At 39.0% G+C, this 17,876-nt stretch overlaps 1 protein-coding gene across 1 annotated transcript in view; it reads right to left on the reverse strand.

Annotated features, from left to right (window-relative positions):
• Nucleotides 1-9,152: 9,152 nt before the first annotated feature.
• HYCC2 (hyccin PI4KA lipid kinase complex subunit 2) overlaps nt 9,153-17,876 on the reverse strand; it is an 88,874-nt gene continuing 80,150 nt past the window's right edge. The window contains exons 11-13 of the mRNA XM_065413598.1: nt 17,463-17,622; nt 15,885-16,052; nt 9,153-9,757 (exon numbers count right to left, since the gene is read on the reverse strand). Coding sequence (XP_065269670.1) covers nt 9,153-9,757; nt 15,885-16,052; nt 17,463-17,622 — 933 coding nt within the window. The remainder of the gene's footprint in view (nt 9,758-15,884; nt 16,053-17,462; nt 17,623-17,876) is intronic.

Consider the following 17,876-nt stretch of genomic DNA (forward strand, 5'->3'; position numbering starts at 1 on the left):
CCTCAGCGCTGTGGGGGAGGTGGGATCCAGCAGCTGTAGTTTGCAGGGGACTATAGACCAACCAGCTGCGGGTGCAGGGGAATGGACGCATGGGGCTCTTTCTGCTCTGCAAAAGGACCCGCCGAGGGCCCTGGACAGTTCATGTTATTTGAAAACCCTGCCCTGACAGAGACAGGAAGCTCAAAAACGAGGCCATGTGCAGAAACCCTTTATGTATGATGATCCTAGTTACTCGAATGCTTCCTACCCTTTATTTCATTTAACAAATGGGGTTACATCTTCAACTATCAACATGTGGCATGCTCTGGAGGTTACCACAAAGCCAAATTACCTGGGACGCTACATACCAAACCAACTCTGTTCTTGGTGACTGGAACCTGCCCGCTTTGCAAGCCACCCTCCCAAACACTAAAAACGTTGCTTACAAAAACAAGTAAATAAAAAAAGCAACAAGGCATGTTAAATCGTTAAGGAGGACACTAGCAGTCTCCTAAAAGTTGCATGGGGAGTACTGGTCAAATTCCAACTCTGGAAATTACATTCTCCCTCCCTAAAAGTAGTGATTGGTGAACTTTATGTTTTACTTAACTTCTGATCAAACTAGCATAAAACTAGTGTATACTGTTAAACTGCTGCCATGTTTCATCCCAAGTTAGCTACATGTCAGAGATGAAGAAATGACATCTGTATTGAAATTAATTCCAATTCTTAATGACAGCAGAAGCATTATTCTACATGCTGAAGCAGGTGTCTGACTAAAAGGCGGCTTTCAACGAGGATATGTGCAGAGCATTCCTGTTCTTATTTGTGTAAAAAGTGATTCCACAATCTGAAATTTAGATCAGAAGCCCCCTCTCCTACTGAAGTCTTCCTTCACGGCCATAAAATTTGTATAAACAAGATAGTGGAAAGGCCTCTGTCTCTGCTCACAGAAAATTAGCTTACTGAACTCAGCAGCACCTGGAGTGTGCGCCATATAAAGATTTAAGCATATTCCAGTATTTTCAGAAGAACTAGTCTCTCTTGGTTATTATGCAATTCCATTTGTAAAACAGTAACAGAATGATACACTTTATCTTCTCAGCACCTGTGTCCTCTGGGCTTTCTTCCTCCCTTTTACTCTCTGCACTTAAGTTTACTTGGAAAAAATAAAATCAGTAAAATACTCTTTTTTGTATGGGATAAAGAGTATTTACACAACAGACTGACACCAAAGGAAAGTTATCAGGTAAATTGGCATTAGCAGGATATTAATCTGAAATACGGTCCATTAGTGTTGACAGAGATATACTGCATATTAATTGTCCAATACTCCCCCCCCCCTTGCCACTCAGTATCTGCGCTCAGCATAGATCATCTAAGTTTGTAAAATGAATGACCATTTGCACTAAGAAACTGTATAGAAAGATCCACTACATACTGACACCTTAACAGAAGCAAATCTAAATATTAAACAAGAAAACCATGCTCAGGTTAAAAGATAGAATTGACACAAGGTGTACACATTCATCCAGAAACAACACAATATTTATTTAACATTGTATATATATATATATATATATTTTTTCTGCATTGCAGACTGTTTTCCATTTTATACATCTCTATTTACAGTGATTTAAAATATTCTTTATTTTTTTAATCTCTGGCAAATATATACAAGGTCAACAGTAACTACATTTCACATTTCAACAACAATCAACAGCATTAACCAGTTTCAGTAAGACAGTTAAGATAATGGCTTACATGCACCAATAACATGATCTTCAATGTGTGTTATCTTCAGCTCTGTAAGAATGAAGATTTTTCACTGGTCCCAGGTTAAAGGACATCATGCAACAGAGACTGCATTTACTACCCATTCTGTTTAGTTTTTCACCAGCACTATATCCTGAATGTTTGTGAGTGCATACCAACATGCAGGGTTACACACTGGTGAAAAAAGGGCATCTACACAATTCAAGCCCTTTTGCCAAACAGATTTGTCCACAGAAAGTAGGTTATTTGCTGCCTGTATTCCTTTTGTGACAATGATAAGATTACATAAAATGCCAAAGTAGTAAAAATCCTTCAGAAACCTTAGTTCAGAGAAACAAACCTTGTATGACAGAAACAGTAAGAAAATACTCTCTCAATCCTTGCAGATTGTTTCATTTTGCTAGTCAAACTGACTGCAAATTCTATATTGTTACACGAACAGTAAGACTCAAAAGATTCATTGTAAAGTAGAGGAATTTATTACAAATTTAAAAAACTCAGCATGGGGTACCTCGGTTTACTTATAGCAAATAAAAGCTACCATAGTAAGTCCAAAATGTATTGTGTTAAGATGACCTAATTATTCAAAATCTTTACTAGCTTTTGTCTGGTGTCCTTGATATGGAAAAATGATTCCAGTTAAATGACTCTCTTAAGGTTATTTACTTTATTACATGGTTTCATTCCATAAATAACCAACTAGTAATGCCCTTGCCCAAAAGTATTTACTGTTTTCTTGCAGAAAAGTGCAATGTAGTGTTTCCAAGTCATATCTGAACACACAAACATTTTGACCACTAGCAAACCCATGAATACTTTGCAAAGACAAGTAATTTATCCTGAGTGACTGCTAACTCATACTGACTGCAAATTAGAAGCCATGTACTTTTTGCTATTAACATTTTTCATAAACAAAAAAATATGCAAGACTAGTGAATGGTCTGAACTGGAGGGAAACATTTCAGTAGCTTATTTTCTGTCACTCCTAAGTCCTATAATGTCAAGGAGAATAAATTTAATTTACTTAGAGAAGCTACTATCAACCTGTTAAATTTCCTATTCAGTGCTGGAAAAGAGCAGGATCAATTGTCCTACACCTGAAATAAAGATACAGTGACAAAGCACCATAAAGGAGTCGTGTCTTATTGGAGGGTACGTCTAAACTATTAGTTATCTATGTTACAGATGTGATATAGCTATTTGCTCATTTGAAGACATTTCAGTAATTAACTTGATTTTTCTAGAGCTGATTAATTTTTTTGTTTGGAAATTCAATTTTTTTTAAATGTAGTTTGACAGAAATATTCAGTCAAAATACAGGGGTCTTCTGCTCTATTCGCTCACACTTCACTGCTTGTAAACCTGTAATAGGAATTCATGACAAAATAATTAGTTGACAAAGTCCTAGCTCAAAATGTAGTCCAGGATCTCAAAATAACTGTACAACTGTTTCCATCCATGTTTCCTCACAGAAATAGAAAAGCAATCCTTTACATTAGAAGGGACAATTTATTGAAGGATGGACCCCATTTTAATTACATTTGGTCCCTTAATGGTCTCTTTTGGTATACTGTCTCATGCATGTAGGAAAGATAAAAAGGAATTTGCTTTTCTATACTCCTATAGGGATCACACTAAATCTTGAAACAGAAACAGCAGTTTGCATCTAATTTAGTTAAATCTAGAATTAAACGGTCTGGCTTGGGATAGATTGTCCACTAATAAAAGTTCATTTCTCATCCAGATTGTATCTGAGGTTCTCCGTATTAGACTTCTAGGGATAACTACAAAATAAATGGAACTTATTCTTATCGCAGATACTGACCCTAGCCAACCCTCAGGTAAAATTTACTCATTATTTTAAGTGCCTACAGCTTTTTTCTTTCTTCCTGTTTTATGCTTTGCAAGCTGGGCTTAATAAGGTAGGATTTTAAAAAGCCATATTAAAAATATTAGCAATGGTCATATGAACATATATATGCCAGCCTTGCAAAATCTTATTCTCACACTCACTTGGGGTGTTTTGTTTTGATGTACCAGTGACGGATCAGTTTCCCCCACTCCTCTCCATTGTCTTCCATCAAAATGTAATAGGCTGGTATATATACTGGGCTCTCAGCTGATCTATTATGACAATTTTGAAAGAAGGGTTTATATGTTCATTTATACTTCAGCCATAGAAAATATCTAAATAAACGTTCGGGTAATGCACAACCTTGATTATCCAAATGCCATAAGGAATAAATGAGGAGAAACAAGGGAATTTTCAATAAGGCCCAGGTCCTAGAAACAAACACTAAGTTTAAAATACCAAACAAGATATCAAATATTGTATGGTCTGGTTTAAGCTGAATACTCAGTTCATGTACACTACAGTGAATTTACCCTTTTTATTTTACGTGTTTGGAATGGACTGGCACAGGTTACTTCTGGCTTTGCCCCTTGAGTTCTGCAATCATTCCTGACTCGAGAAATAAAAATACATGTTCACTGTCCACATACAAACTACTCTCACAATGCCAATGGATACAATAAATATACCTAATGCACTTGATAGTAAGTTTAACATATTAAGGTAACATGTCGTAGACTTAGGCAATGCTAGATTGCAACACTTTAGGGTTTGTATGATTTAGTATTTAAAATATCAAGACTGTCTTTTTGTTCTGTTTGTACAGTGCATAATAAATAATAACTTAGCTCATATTCTATTTATCACTTTTTTCCACAATTTAGGGGGACAGTATTTTGTACAACTTAATTTCAAAAATTTCTTTTCTTGAAAAGTCAATTTGGTCATTTCCATCTTCAGATCGTTTTGATTTTCAAGAGTTTTTTATTTTTGATTAAAAAAAAATCAAACTGAAATTACTTATCAATCCATTTGTCTGAATTGTTTCCAGGTTTAAGAAAATTAAAATGCCTTAAAACTTAAAAGCAGGTAGCAACTGGCTTATCTGGAAGGACAAAAAAGTTTAAACTGTTGATTTAAAAATCGCCTCAGTGTAGAATAATCTGTTCCAAAATTAATCTTCAAAATATATTTGTGAACCTTTTATCATTATTTTGAATTTTTTCCCCCTTGAACTAAGTTTTAAAATTAATTACTAGTTATCCAAAAAGTAAAGCAACCCACTTTGTATTTGCCACTATTTAGTAGTGGATCTTACCCCCATAATTTTCTAATATGTTTACATTTATATACAATACACACACAACTGAGGCAATTGATTGTCAACATGTGACAAATGTATGTACCTACCCCCACACAAACCTCACATGGTGAGAAAAAGCTCTTCCCCAGTACATTCTACTATTCACAAAAGTAGTGCAAATAAAATATTTTGTCAGAAAACAATATTTTCACTATTCCAATGTCAAAGCAGATGATTTTAATTACCTTAAAAGCTAGTAAGAGAAATATGAGAATGTATTTGGAAATGTCAGATTTATGTATCTGAGACTATTATATTTGCAAACCCTACAAATATCTGATATAATACATAACTGGTGTGATAAAATGTTCACTGCTACAGAATGGAAGGACAGGCTGTTCACACTGCTAAAAAAGCTTTTTCAAGGTGACAACACAAATCTGTATTTGAGATGTACAATAAGGTACAAAGTCTCAATATTCTGAAAACTAAACTAAATGGATGGATAGTAGAGTATTTAATCTTCACTTGCAACATTTGTTTAAACAGCTATTACTTGTCATCTTGCTGCCTGCATGAAAAATGGCTCACAGCTCAACCAAAAAGCCACTTAAAATAGCTTAAAAGCTGATCAAAGATTTAATTAGCAGCCAGTTATTTTATATTTCCTTAAATTATGAAGCCCCAGGAAAAAAAATGAGTTACAAATGCCAGCATATTATTGTACACAGTTATGCTAAAATCAAGGGATAATACATTTATCCTTACTTAAATGTGTATCTACACCTAGCTACAGTACCCATGGTTCCCCACTTCAGAGTTGTGCATATATACTATCTCAGATAAGGAGGAATATCGTATTCTGCATTCTGACCTCTTGTATACTGCAACTGTATTCAACTATTGCAAGGGTCTAAAACTAGTGCATGATGTTACATACCAAATGCATTATAATTACGGAGAGACAATAGAGTGAGGTAAGGATAAAGAACTTAAGTCTAAATCTATGTCACAGTTATCAGAAACCTATTATTTTAATAGTTTTGTACTTAGTTTAACAGTAGTATACAATACCCTCCAAAGTCAACTCTGATTATTCTTTGTTTGTATCCCAAGCATTTCCATTTCAATTAATGCCACAGTACTTTGAAGTTCACTGAAGCTCAGTACATCATATTTCACAACTACCTTGACGTGGATTGATGGACACATCTAAAAGCATTAATGATATATAGCACTGACATGACACATTATAATGGCTGCTTCATTTGTGTTAATGGATGAGTCATTCCAGAACACAGAGAGGTTATCAGTGAACGTCTGACACGAAGCACTCAAAGGATCCTTTGGACAAGTTATGGTGTATCATGTCAGTCCATAGTGTGGAACATCTAGGGTGTTAATAGGGACAAAATTTGAACTCTATCAAAAAGCATATTATAGCAAAAGTAGTGTGCATATACACAAAAGCAGATTAACGAATACTTATAACAGATTTATAAAATATAACAAAAGGCACTCCACCAAAATAAGGACTAAATACCTGCAAAACTGGTTTAAAAAAAGTGACCAAATCTTAATTCAAATTTGAGCACCCATATTTGACTCCCCATTTGAAATCACAGGACTATTTCATTTTGCTGAACTGGTTTAACTGCATTTTGTAAAAGAAATGGATCATGATATGGAAATTTATTTGCTAAGTTTTAGCCTGATGCAAAATTTTTAGAAGAGTTATAAATCCCTTAGATGAAAACTAACAATGGAAAATATAGAACCTCGATAGCAGAGCTAACAAACATCACTATGTATTTTTTTGTATATACCTCTACTATAATATATATATATATACACACACACACACACATATATATATAATAAACACTTGAAAAAATATATTGGGATTCTTCCAAAACTAGCCTGACCGCCTGACTTACATTTCCACCTCAAGAACTAATATAAAGGAATAATTTGGTCCTTATCAATTTGAAATTATATTTATCTTCAGTAATATTTCCTTTTTTTGGTTTAATCTGTTCCGAATACATCTCTACTCCTCTTTAAAAACATCAGACAAGCTTCTGCACAACCACAGCCATCATATCAAGTGTCTCCATTGCCAGTACTCTAGAAAATAAACTGACAAGTGTAGCCATCTCTTGCTATGTTGTGAAGCATCACTATTTTTCACAGTACATATTTTTTAGGTCAACTTTACTCAAGGGCACTACCTCTTGGCTACTCCTGATTTTGTCTTTGTTCTGTCACTTTATGCATCCCTGGCAGTCCTTGCGACTTAGCTGCAGTTTTTAAAGAGACAAAGTGTTTTTTTCCTTTTTCTTAACTGAATGTTTGTGTTTAACTGAAATTTTGGCATAATTCTGAATGCTGTTTAATGTTATCATTCCTCTTTGAATGTGAAATATGAAGATTAAGTGACCAAGTAACTCATTCAACCATAAAAATGTCTTCCTTTACCTGTTTAAACTAGAAGTTTGAAAATCACTTTGGAAAAATGCTACTTGAAATGAGGGCGTTAAAAAGAGAAAAATAGAAAGCTCGAAATAACATTTAAACAACCAACCCATTAAATAACCACTAGCAATGTAATGCCATTTTAGTTCTGAATTTCGTACAATCTTTATAAATCAAAAGATAGCCTGTTATTTGTAGCCATTTGTGTATATTTTTTCACAGTGAAAATTATAAAACAAAAGTGCCTACATAATGAAAAAATGTAACTCTAATCTGTTCCAGGGGTTAATGGCCTGTAAACTTCCAGGTCACAACAGAGTAGAGAAAAAAGACTGAGCTTCCTCTTTTCTCCTTAGTTATCCAAAGAAAGACACAGGCTAAAATATGATGAACATCCTCCTTTGTAATCAGAAATGTACTTTTAAGTAGTGATCTCTAGCACAGGTACCAATTGCTGCCCATACATCAATCACATAGATTCAGGACTTGGCTCAATGGCATGAGTTCAGAGTTTTCTAGGAGATTGCCTGCCTCCGTCAGCAAAATGATCAGATAATATTTACAAAATGCAATGGATTGTAAATACAAAGGCAGTGAAGTGTGGTCCTTCTGGGAGAAAAGACTGAGTACCCCGTTATACCAACATTGTTTCTAGAAAGTGTTGCACATTGACGCTTCAGTGTTTCCAGCAAACCATTATCTCAATCCCTGATGCATCTCCTTGGAGGATTATGTCTGGACTACAGATTTCTTAATCTATGCTGTGACTGAGCTAGGAACACCTAAGAAAGCAGGAGGGGCTCCCTAACAGCTATGATACCACAGAATGCAGCCTGAGAATCCCTCTGTTTACCTGAAGATGCGCTTGTTTCAATTCAGTGATCATCACCTCACACAAAGAGAAGCAGAGCTAGTAGTTAATTATTTCTGGGAAAGTATCTCTCCTTCCCACTTTTGAATTATTTCAACAGGTTTGGCCTTTCCACATTCCAGTGTGTAAGCAGAATGACCCTGTGTCCTGGAGGGGAAGACATATAACATAAATATGGCTACAACGCCATAAGTAGTACACTGTGACCTACGTTCTCTACTTACAGCCCTCTCTTTATCTGAGGGGCAACGACTTGGTAATAGGCATGTCTCCACTGTTGAACAGGAAGAGTTTCAGAAGTAGGAGAGTGGAGGTGAAGGTGGGGAAGGAAAAGAACAATTCTCATTTTAATGGAAAAGTGCATTGGTCAGCCAGGAGCAACAATGACATTCCCCTCCCCCAGAATTGATTGCACAAACTCAGAGAGGTCCAAAGTCACATTAGAATCTCTGAGGCACTCCTGGTTCTAAGAAAAATCATGATCCAATAGTCTTTGCAGTACTGTAGACTGATAAAACTAACCCGTTTCTATTTCTTAACAAAGCCAAAGCATCATCTCATAGGGATCACATTCACCATTTCCTCCAATATCACCAGTCTCACAGTGTTGAAATGGGACTGATCAGCCTACGATGGATTGCACATCACCCAAGGAGAAAGGAAGGTGTGGAAAAGGCATACAGTACATTTTATACTGCTTCACAACCATGTTCACGAGGGGTGGGGACTGGGAGTGAGGGGAGATTTATTGCTGTTTCATACAAAATACAGGATGATATCTAAACTGAATCAAATGAGATCACAATGGTCAGTATTTTCACACTGTGGGATGAAGGTTCTTGTTTTTGCCCAAGGATGAACTGTCTGTTGGTTAAAGAGGAAGAGGGGAGTCAAAGCTACACCTGGGATATGAGCTGCATATTGAAACTTGGGGATCGAGACTGCTTGGTAAGGGGAGCCCCTGGGGTAAGGAGATCTTTACCTTCCCCAGCTTGGCCTAGCCGGTCCTCCTGTAGACTGATAGTTGAAAACCGATTGGAATTGCCAGCTGCTAGATTAGTAACACCCTCAGTGCCAACCCCAACAATGGAAGCTGCTTGACCACCATTCACATAGTCAAATGATTTACTGGAGGAAGCACTGGCGGTCCGGATCAGGCTCAAGCTACTGGCTTTTGGTACCACCTGCCCAGCAGGCAAGCTGAGGTGTTTCTTTGTAGGTGTCATCTCAATTGTTTCTGCAGTAAGGTCAGTTGGTTGGTGCAGGTACTGCTTCCGAGCTACTGCATCTCGAGGGCTCTCATTGGATTTAGTGGCAGATGATGTTTCTTTATCCTTAGCTGAACGCCCACTTGCTGCTTTCCTTAAACTGCCCCTCTGGGATGTGGACGATAGAGGCTTGGTCCCAACTGGCTGGCTACTAAGGGAAGCTCCTGATGAAAATCCTTCGTCAGCATCATTGAGGTTCACGGATTCTTCTCTTCCATTTATACCCTCAGTATCTACAAAAACCCAACACAAACAAATCAGACCCAGAAACTAAACAGTCAAGTTACATGAAGTAGATGTGTACAGATGTAAACAAAACGTCACTAAAAACAAACTTCATTTTCTGATCCAAACACTTTTCCACTTGTTAACTGATTCCTGCAACCAAAAATCTTCCCTCTATACATAGTGGATAGTAACTTTAGTCAGCACCAAATTCCAGGACTCTATACTAGCAGCCTGATTTACCTCTCACTTGCCTGATTTTACACTGATGTAGCCTCATTCACTTCAAGGGAGTTATTCCTGATTTACACGTGTAAATACGAAAAATCAGACTCCATATGGTTTATTTATTCTCTGTTCCATTCATATACACTGTACCCGGTTCTCTCACACTTGTATAAATCTATTACGCTTTTGTTTACACAAGTGAGAGGAGAATCAGAGCCTCTTGTGTATGTACTTTTTATCTGGGTAAACCTCTCATCTGTATTATTTCACCACCTTCTGTAGAACTGATCAGCTCCAGCATTACTAGTAGAGGCACAGATAATTGTGAGCATCTGAACAACTCTGCTTGACTATCCAATCCATTAGCCAATTCAGTCTGAAGGATTCTCCACAACCCCTTCACTCATCCTTTCAGCCTAGTTTGCTATTTTTATCCTGATTTAGGGCTGCATCCCGAGAGGTACTGAGTACAGTAAATGCAGCTCCTGCTGAAGTCCATGTGAGTTGCTGCAAGAGCTCAGCAACTTTTAGGAACAGGTCAGACCATTGGTCACCAATTGCCACCCCGCCTGCAGGTGTAGTAGATTTCAGCAGATGCTAACTGGCACATAATGTGACTAAACTTTCTCCTGGAGATAAACCCTAACTCCTAATTGTCATCTCTCCCCCAAACCCCAGTCCTCCTTGCACTTCCAGCAATTACATGAAGCTGGCTTCCATCATATCACTTGTAACCTGGCTGCCTAAATATCTTCTATCTATAAAATACCTCTTTGTATATGGAATACAAGATTAAGCTGCAAAGTGCTGCACACTGTGGAAGAGACTTTGTGCTTCTAAACAGGACCTGCCTGTCAAACAGGAACCTATCACTCCAGGCCATGAATGGAGAACAGAGAATACCTAGAGGTGGCCTCAGTTTCCTAGGATGCAACCTGAAGTCTGGTTTTGAAAGTTGGGAGTTTAAAACCCAACTGTGAGAGTATGTCTACACTTCAATTAAAAACCCACGGCTGGCCCCTGGGGCTTGGGCTCAGGGTCTGTTTAACTGGTATAGATGTTCGGGCTTGGGCTGGAGCCCAGGCTCTAGACCCTGCGAGGTGGCAGGGTCCCCATAACATCTAAACCAAAATTAAACAGACCCTTCTCCGGAGCCGAGTCAGCTGGCATAGGCCAGCTGCAGGTGTCTAACTGCAGTGTAGACATACCTTGAGTGTATTAAGTCAGTGACCTTTGGAAGTAAGACTGACTTGACAGGGTGCAAAGGTGGATGAGCTCTGCTGGTTTACTGGCTGTATTTACTGGCAGCAGGTTCCTTTGCAAACTACTTCTAGTTTGTGGTTTTCATTTTGCTCCCTTATTTTCCATTACTAAGGAAACAGATGCATTTACTTCTTAAGTGTTTGCTTTCAGTCCTATACCATAAAAAGGATTGTACAAAAAATAGCAAGTATTTTCATAAAAAATGCAATTTTGTTTCAGGCCATTTTGAAACCCCAAGGAAATTCATAAAGTAGTTTTTACATCAAAACATGACAAAATATGCATTTCTCACGTATCTGAACAGGACTTTGAATTTCAAAAATTGTAGTTTTTGCATTTGAGTGAAAGTGAGCTCATTTTCACTCCAGCTGTCTTACTTTCAAGATTAAAAAAGCAAAATTTCACTTTTTTTTTTTTTTTTTTTTAAATAAGGCCTTCCATTTGTAAGAATTTCAGATTTCCCTGTGATAACCCTAAGTATGACTGCTTGCGGGAAACCCCAGGAAGTGTACATGTTTGACAGCTTCAACTGCTGCATTATTCCAGTGGCAGTTTGCTCACTCTGCTCTGGCACATACCAAAGAGATTATCTGAAGCTACTTAAATGGTGGCAAAAGGTTTATGAGTCTAACATACAGGAATGAACCTACCCTTCCACAGACTGTTGTCAGTGCACTGACAAAGGTAACAAGTTGTCTTTAAACTTTCGAGTTACATGGCAGCCTATTGAGGCCAGTACTTTGCTCTTGGTGCTCCTTCACCATGCAAAAATATCTAGCTTGGCTATACATCATATTTCAGAAGCAGGAGCGGTGCCAGGGTTTTTGCCGCCCTAGGCGGCAGCGCTCCGCCTCTGAGCATTCAGGGGGCCTGGGGTCTTCGGCGGCGGTCCTTCTGCTCCGAGTCTTCGGGGCACTTCAGCAGCGGGTCCCGGAGTGAGTGAAGGACCCCCCGCCGAATTTCCGCCGAAGACCCGGAGCGGAAGGACCCCCCGCCACCGGATTTCCGCCAAGGGCGGCAAAATGCCGCCCCCCAAATCCTGCCGCCTTAGGCAACTGCCTAGGGTCGCCTAGTGGAAGCGCCGGCCCTGTTCAGAAGCAGAAAGCAGAACAGCTTTACAGATGGGGTTTTTTGGGTCCCTTTCCCTTTTAGGAAACCCTTTTCGTTGAAGCTAAGATCACTGTTATTCCTGGTTTCAGCCTCGCAAGGGGGCACTAGCCACTTTCTAACCTAAAGCCATTCTCAGTAGAGTACAATGCTGGTCTGCTTTATTATGTAATCCTCATAGGTTTAATCTAATATTTAACCTCCCATAACTGTAGGAAACTTCACAGTACCGCAATCTTCATACCTGGAAAAAACTTTAGCCTCAGGACAAGACAAGCATTTTAAACTCTAAGGGATATTTTCTAATTATTAAAATGCATTTACTACAACTTCCTGAATATATATTTAAAATATGGGTTGTTGTTTTTCCTGTTTGATCAAATCAATCCTTTAGAAATATAAAAGTGTTTGTCTTCTCATTTATTCACACAAATACTTCCCCACATTAAACAATGAGACATTTTATGAACAACCCACCACCACCGTCCTCAAAGGTGCTGGTAAAAGGCTAATACAACCGAAATACCCTGAAAACAAAAGAAGCTTTTCCCATCAGACCCAGCATTTATATTCTTTTATACCATCATGCAAAGCTGAATGAAAGTGCATTGATTAGGAACCCCGGCAGCAGCTAACACCTCCTCTCTCAACCCTCCCTTATTCAAATGGATGATGTGTAACTTGCAGGGAGACACCCCTAAGCAATATGGAAAAGCTTTATTTGAACACTGATGCAAACACTGTGAAGAAGCACCGAAGTGTTCATGAGAAAATAATCAGGGATGCTAAACAGATTATCCTACTTCAGAAAAAACACCATGAGACAGCAGAAAGAAATTGGAAAGGTAAAACTGTCAAGTATCCATTCAATTTAGAGAGGAGAATGAGAGGCTTGGTGCAAGCTTTTGGATGCTGCAACCATGCAGAGGCCCAGGCAGCACAGCAATGCTGAAGAATGAAGAAAACAGACAAGACAACATGCAGGAAAATCTCTCGCTAGTCAGAGCCCAGATACTCAGGAAAGTTCTCACTGAAGTCTTTCACCTTAGTAAAATACACCTTAAATATATACAGTTATCCCACTGGATGGTAGTTTTCCTCTAACACTACCCGCAAAGACAAGGAAAGGGAGAGTGCAGTTCAGTTCTCTATACCCCTTATTTGGAACAGGGAACTCAGAAAAAGTGGTAGGTTTCTTCTTTTCCAACAGAACAGTAACAATCAAAACAGCATCTTTTCCTGAACAGCCCCATAATTGACTAAAATCCTGGAAAGGAAAGGAGCTCGTGTGATATAAAAATGAGAGAGAAAATGACAAGTCAACCACACAGCTTTTGTCTTCAAGTTTCTCAACATTTTCTATAGGAATTAGTGCTTCTCTAAAGAATGCACTTTTATTGTGACACAGAAGTCAATACGAAGTAGATCCAGCAGAAGTATTACATTTATTTTTGGATTTGTTCCATGTCAGCTTTCCCCCTACCATTATCTGCTGGCCACAAATGATTGTGTATACCTATTGCTGCAACCCAACAGAAGAGTATCAACACACGTAACCCTTTTAAACACACATCCTTTCTGAGGCGTCACTAAGCCACCTCTTGGAAACCAGCAGAACATTCCATGTATTGGTTCCAAACACTAGTTTAAAGGGGGTATTTATTCTGTTTATCCTTCTCATAATTAGATGCATAAACAAACTTGAACAATGAAAGGGATTACTAGGGATTACCAAGAAAGATCTTTCTCGTTTCACGCTGCTGTCAGGTAGGACATTGTCACTCAATTGAGGGTATTTGCTAATTTAAGTTTTCTGCAAAATTATCATCATCAATAAATTAACAAGGTAATATACATAACAAAAAAATAATAATTTAAGTATTAGTAGTCAAATTTGCTTTAGCTCCATGGCCACTTTCCACCCCATAATATTACTGAGTGGCAAAGTTTGTCCAGTTTGAGCAAACAGGCAATTGTCAGCTTTCTATGTTCAGTTATCTGTTCAAATATTCTTCACTTTCATATCAGGAAAACCATGCAAAGTGATGCAGACTCCAAAGGAACAAGTCAAACGACATGGATATTTTAATAACTCAAGTGTTAGAAAGGGGAGGCTACATTCTGGGCAACCATTTTTAGTGAAGGTTCTCTGCAAAGCTGAGGCCTTCTCCATATCCTTCAGGACATGCACATGCAACCGTCAGTACAGTGGAATAAGACGAATCAGAACAAATGGAGTAAGGATGGGGTAGGGCTCTTGTTTACTGAGCATGCTCAAACTCACTACGCACCAAGGAGCAGATTCTAAAACTTCAACAGCATCATGTTTTTGTAAGTATCTTATTTTCCAAAAGAAGTGGGATGTTGTGACCCTCATTCATTACGGGCTGATTCACTGCGGTGGGTTCCATGGTAACAATACATCAAATCTAGAAGAATCTCAGATATTTGTTTCCACAAGGACACCCCGAAGGGTATGCAGTACATATGAAACAGTCTGCAAATACCTTCTCTGTTTCAGAGAAATTGTGACCTTTTAACTGTTGGAAATGCCAAAGGAATGTTCACACAGAAAAGAAAACTTAAATTACAGAAACAGATTAGGAAGATCAGAGGACTCTTGAGAATACATTTTCAGCTAAAAGCCCAGGGAATTAAGCACACCACCACCACCAAGAGAAGTCATGAATCAAATTCACTGCATGAAAGCATACCTCTTACCAAGTACAGATGATAAGTTAATAGACTCACTAAAGGAAAATGAACCTTTATCAGACAACCCACAGAATACTACATGTGGCTGCAAGGGCAGCTGTTGCAAAATCCAACAGCATACACACCAAGAGAACCTGTTTGTGAAGAAAAACAGTCACTGTTTTAAAGTGGCTGGAAACGTGACAACTTGATTCCATTTAGGGGGTTGGTGTGGTTGTTTACAGCCAGTCCACTCACGCAGGCTAACAAGATGGTGAAGCTTTAGTGAATACAAGTGTGGGGAATAAATATAAAAGAATTTATTCAAAGCAGAACACTGGGAATCTACATCTTAGGCAAACCCAACTTTAACAGTGACAGGAAATTCACTTTGGAATTTTGAAACATTGTTCCAATACTATCTTGTTAATCTAAAGTTGTAGTAAGATTCTTTTATACCCTAAAACGGGTTTTCTGAACTGGGCTCATGCTCATTTGGTGCAGTATTTTTCTTGCAAATATTAGAGTAAACATGCTCAGTAATAGGAAATTTCCAAGCAATCTCAATGCTCTTAGATGCTGCCCTTGCCTTTTCGTTAGCCATGCCAAGCTGCCTTTCACCACACAGAGATGCAAGCCCCAGGCCAGCCCACATGATAACAAAAGGTAGTACCTGACCTGGTGCTAGGTATATAGGGGATGTGTGTATTGCAAAGAGAAGCTAATACACCCTGGGATAGTGGAAACACGCACTAGAATGGAAAGAAGTTCTGCTTGGGGATAGGGAGCCAGCATCTTCCTCCGGCAACTGCCTCACTGACTTCTGCCTCCTCTCTGTCCTACCCTCTGTTGTGGCTGCTGTCAAGGTGGGCTCCGGTGAGCCATGCTCAGGGGTCCTGCGCACCAGCACCTCCCCCTCTTGCTCACGTTTGATCCCTAGGTCTGTGGAGCCGTGTTGGATCGGGGAGCCAGGAATGCTTGAGTCAGCCTCGTTTGAGAAGTCAAAGCCATCTGGGATTCAACACATAAAATTTTAGTGCTTTTTCTATTCCTTTCTAGGCATTCCAATCCAGGCAGGGAAAAGAGAAGATTTATGTGGACATGGAAAAACAAAAGCACTATCCACACTTAGGGCTGGTCTACACTGCACTGTACAGTGGGTTATAGGGGGTGCAAATTGCACAGTGCACAACAATGGTATGCTCTAACTGCTCCATGTGAACACTGCTGGAGCAAACTAAAAGATACCTACGCTTTTGAAAGAGGAGTATGTTAAATGCAAACTTTATACCTTTTAGTTCATGCCAGCAGCATCCACACAGGGCATTTTGGTGCACTCCGCAATTCACACCCTTATAATCCACACTGTATGCAGTGTAGACATAGCCTTACTTATACACACACACGAGTACATTTGTGTGCACACCACAGAAAGAGGCAGACGAACTATATTGTACGTGTGAGAGACTGGCAAGTGAACAAAACTATATCAGTGGTAAGAACAAACATGACTGAAAATCTGCAAAATGGTAACGTTTGTTTCTAGGCTTGGGCAACCTGACTTGACAGATCATGAAGCACTCCAGTTCTTGATACATAAAAATAAACTGTAAAAGAAGGGACAGGGGTTTGAAACCAGGGATCAAGTTTTCCCTTTATGATATTTTAAGTTGCCACTTTTTACTTTCAGCCATTTATGCAGCTTTTTCAATGGATGTTTTTATACATGCAGGAACACAAAGCTTTTAAATATGACAGTGATTTCTAAGCAAGCTTTTTGCCATACTTATACTGAAGGTGCACCTGACCACATCAAGAAAAAACTACCACCACATCTATTTTTCTTCCTTGCACAATTAAATATTATTCTTAGCAATACAAGTATCCATCAAGGAAAATAGGGGAGTGAAGGGGAATGAGATAAGTTACCCAAAAGTAGTTTAGGAATTTTTCTCTAAGAACAAATGGTCTGATTTAGAGCTGCACAACTCAATCTCCCACAGACTTAAGTGGGATCAGTGGTTGCTCAGGACCACTGAAAAAGTCAGGCCAACAGATGGGAGGCAATGTGGTCTAACGGACTGAGTGTGGGACTGGGAGCCAAGAACTCCCAAGATCTAATCGCACCTCGGCCATGCTACGCAACATGGAAAAGATACCTAACCTCTCAAGCTTCTCCATCCGTAAAAGGAGGGTAACATTTACTTACCTACCTCATAGGAGTACTGTGAGGTTTAAAGAGTTCATGGCCATGCAGTGCTCTGAAAGGATGTAAAGCGCTATATATTGTTACAAAATACTGCTGTTCGAAAAACAATTAAATGAAACTATTCTGCCAACATTCAGATTCAGAAGCTAATTGGTAACGATGGAGATGAACACAGTACAGTATGTTATTCGCGGCGCCATGGGACTGCTCACCTTCTCTCCTCCAGCGATGGCGGCGGATGGAAGCTGTCGTAATGGCAGTCCGAGAGATCCTGGGCACTGTAGGAGTAACCTCCACCTTCAGCACCTTCTGGCCTTCTTGCGACATATCAGGGGCATCAAAGGGCAACGAGTTCTTCATGGCATTCGCAACCTACGGTAACAGTAAAATCCTATGCAAATTCACCACCCTCAACTATACTAAGAGCAGTGCCAGATTTCATTGTCAGACTGGATGGGGAGACAAAGATTTGGCAACAGTATATCAGGCTGCCACACATAGACATGGCAGCAACTTCAGGACTTCATGTTTCATGACCACTGACAGGCTCATTGCAAAGCTGACATATCTGGACTATACAGGACTTCCTTCTCCCTAGGAAGGTTTGAGCTTCCCCATTCTTATTT

Source organism: Emys orbicularis, chromosome 11 (genome assembly GCF_028017835.1).
Source record: "Emys orbicularis isolate rEmyOrb1 chromosome 11, rEmyOrb1.hap1, whole genome shotgun sequence".
In the NCBI taxonomy this organism is placed as follows: Eukaryota; Metazoa; Chordata; order Testudines; family Emydidae; genus Emys; species Emys orbicularis.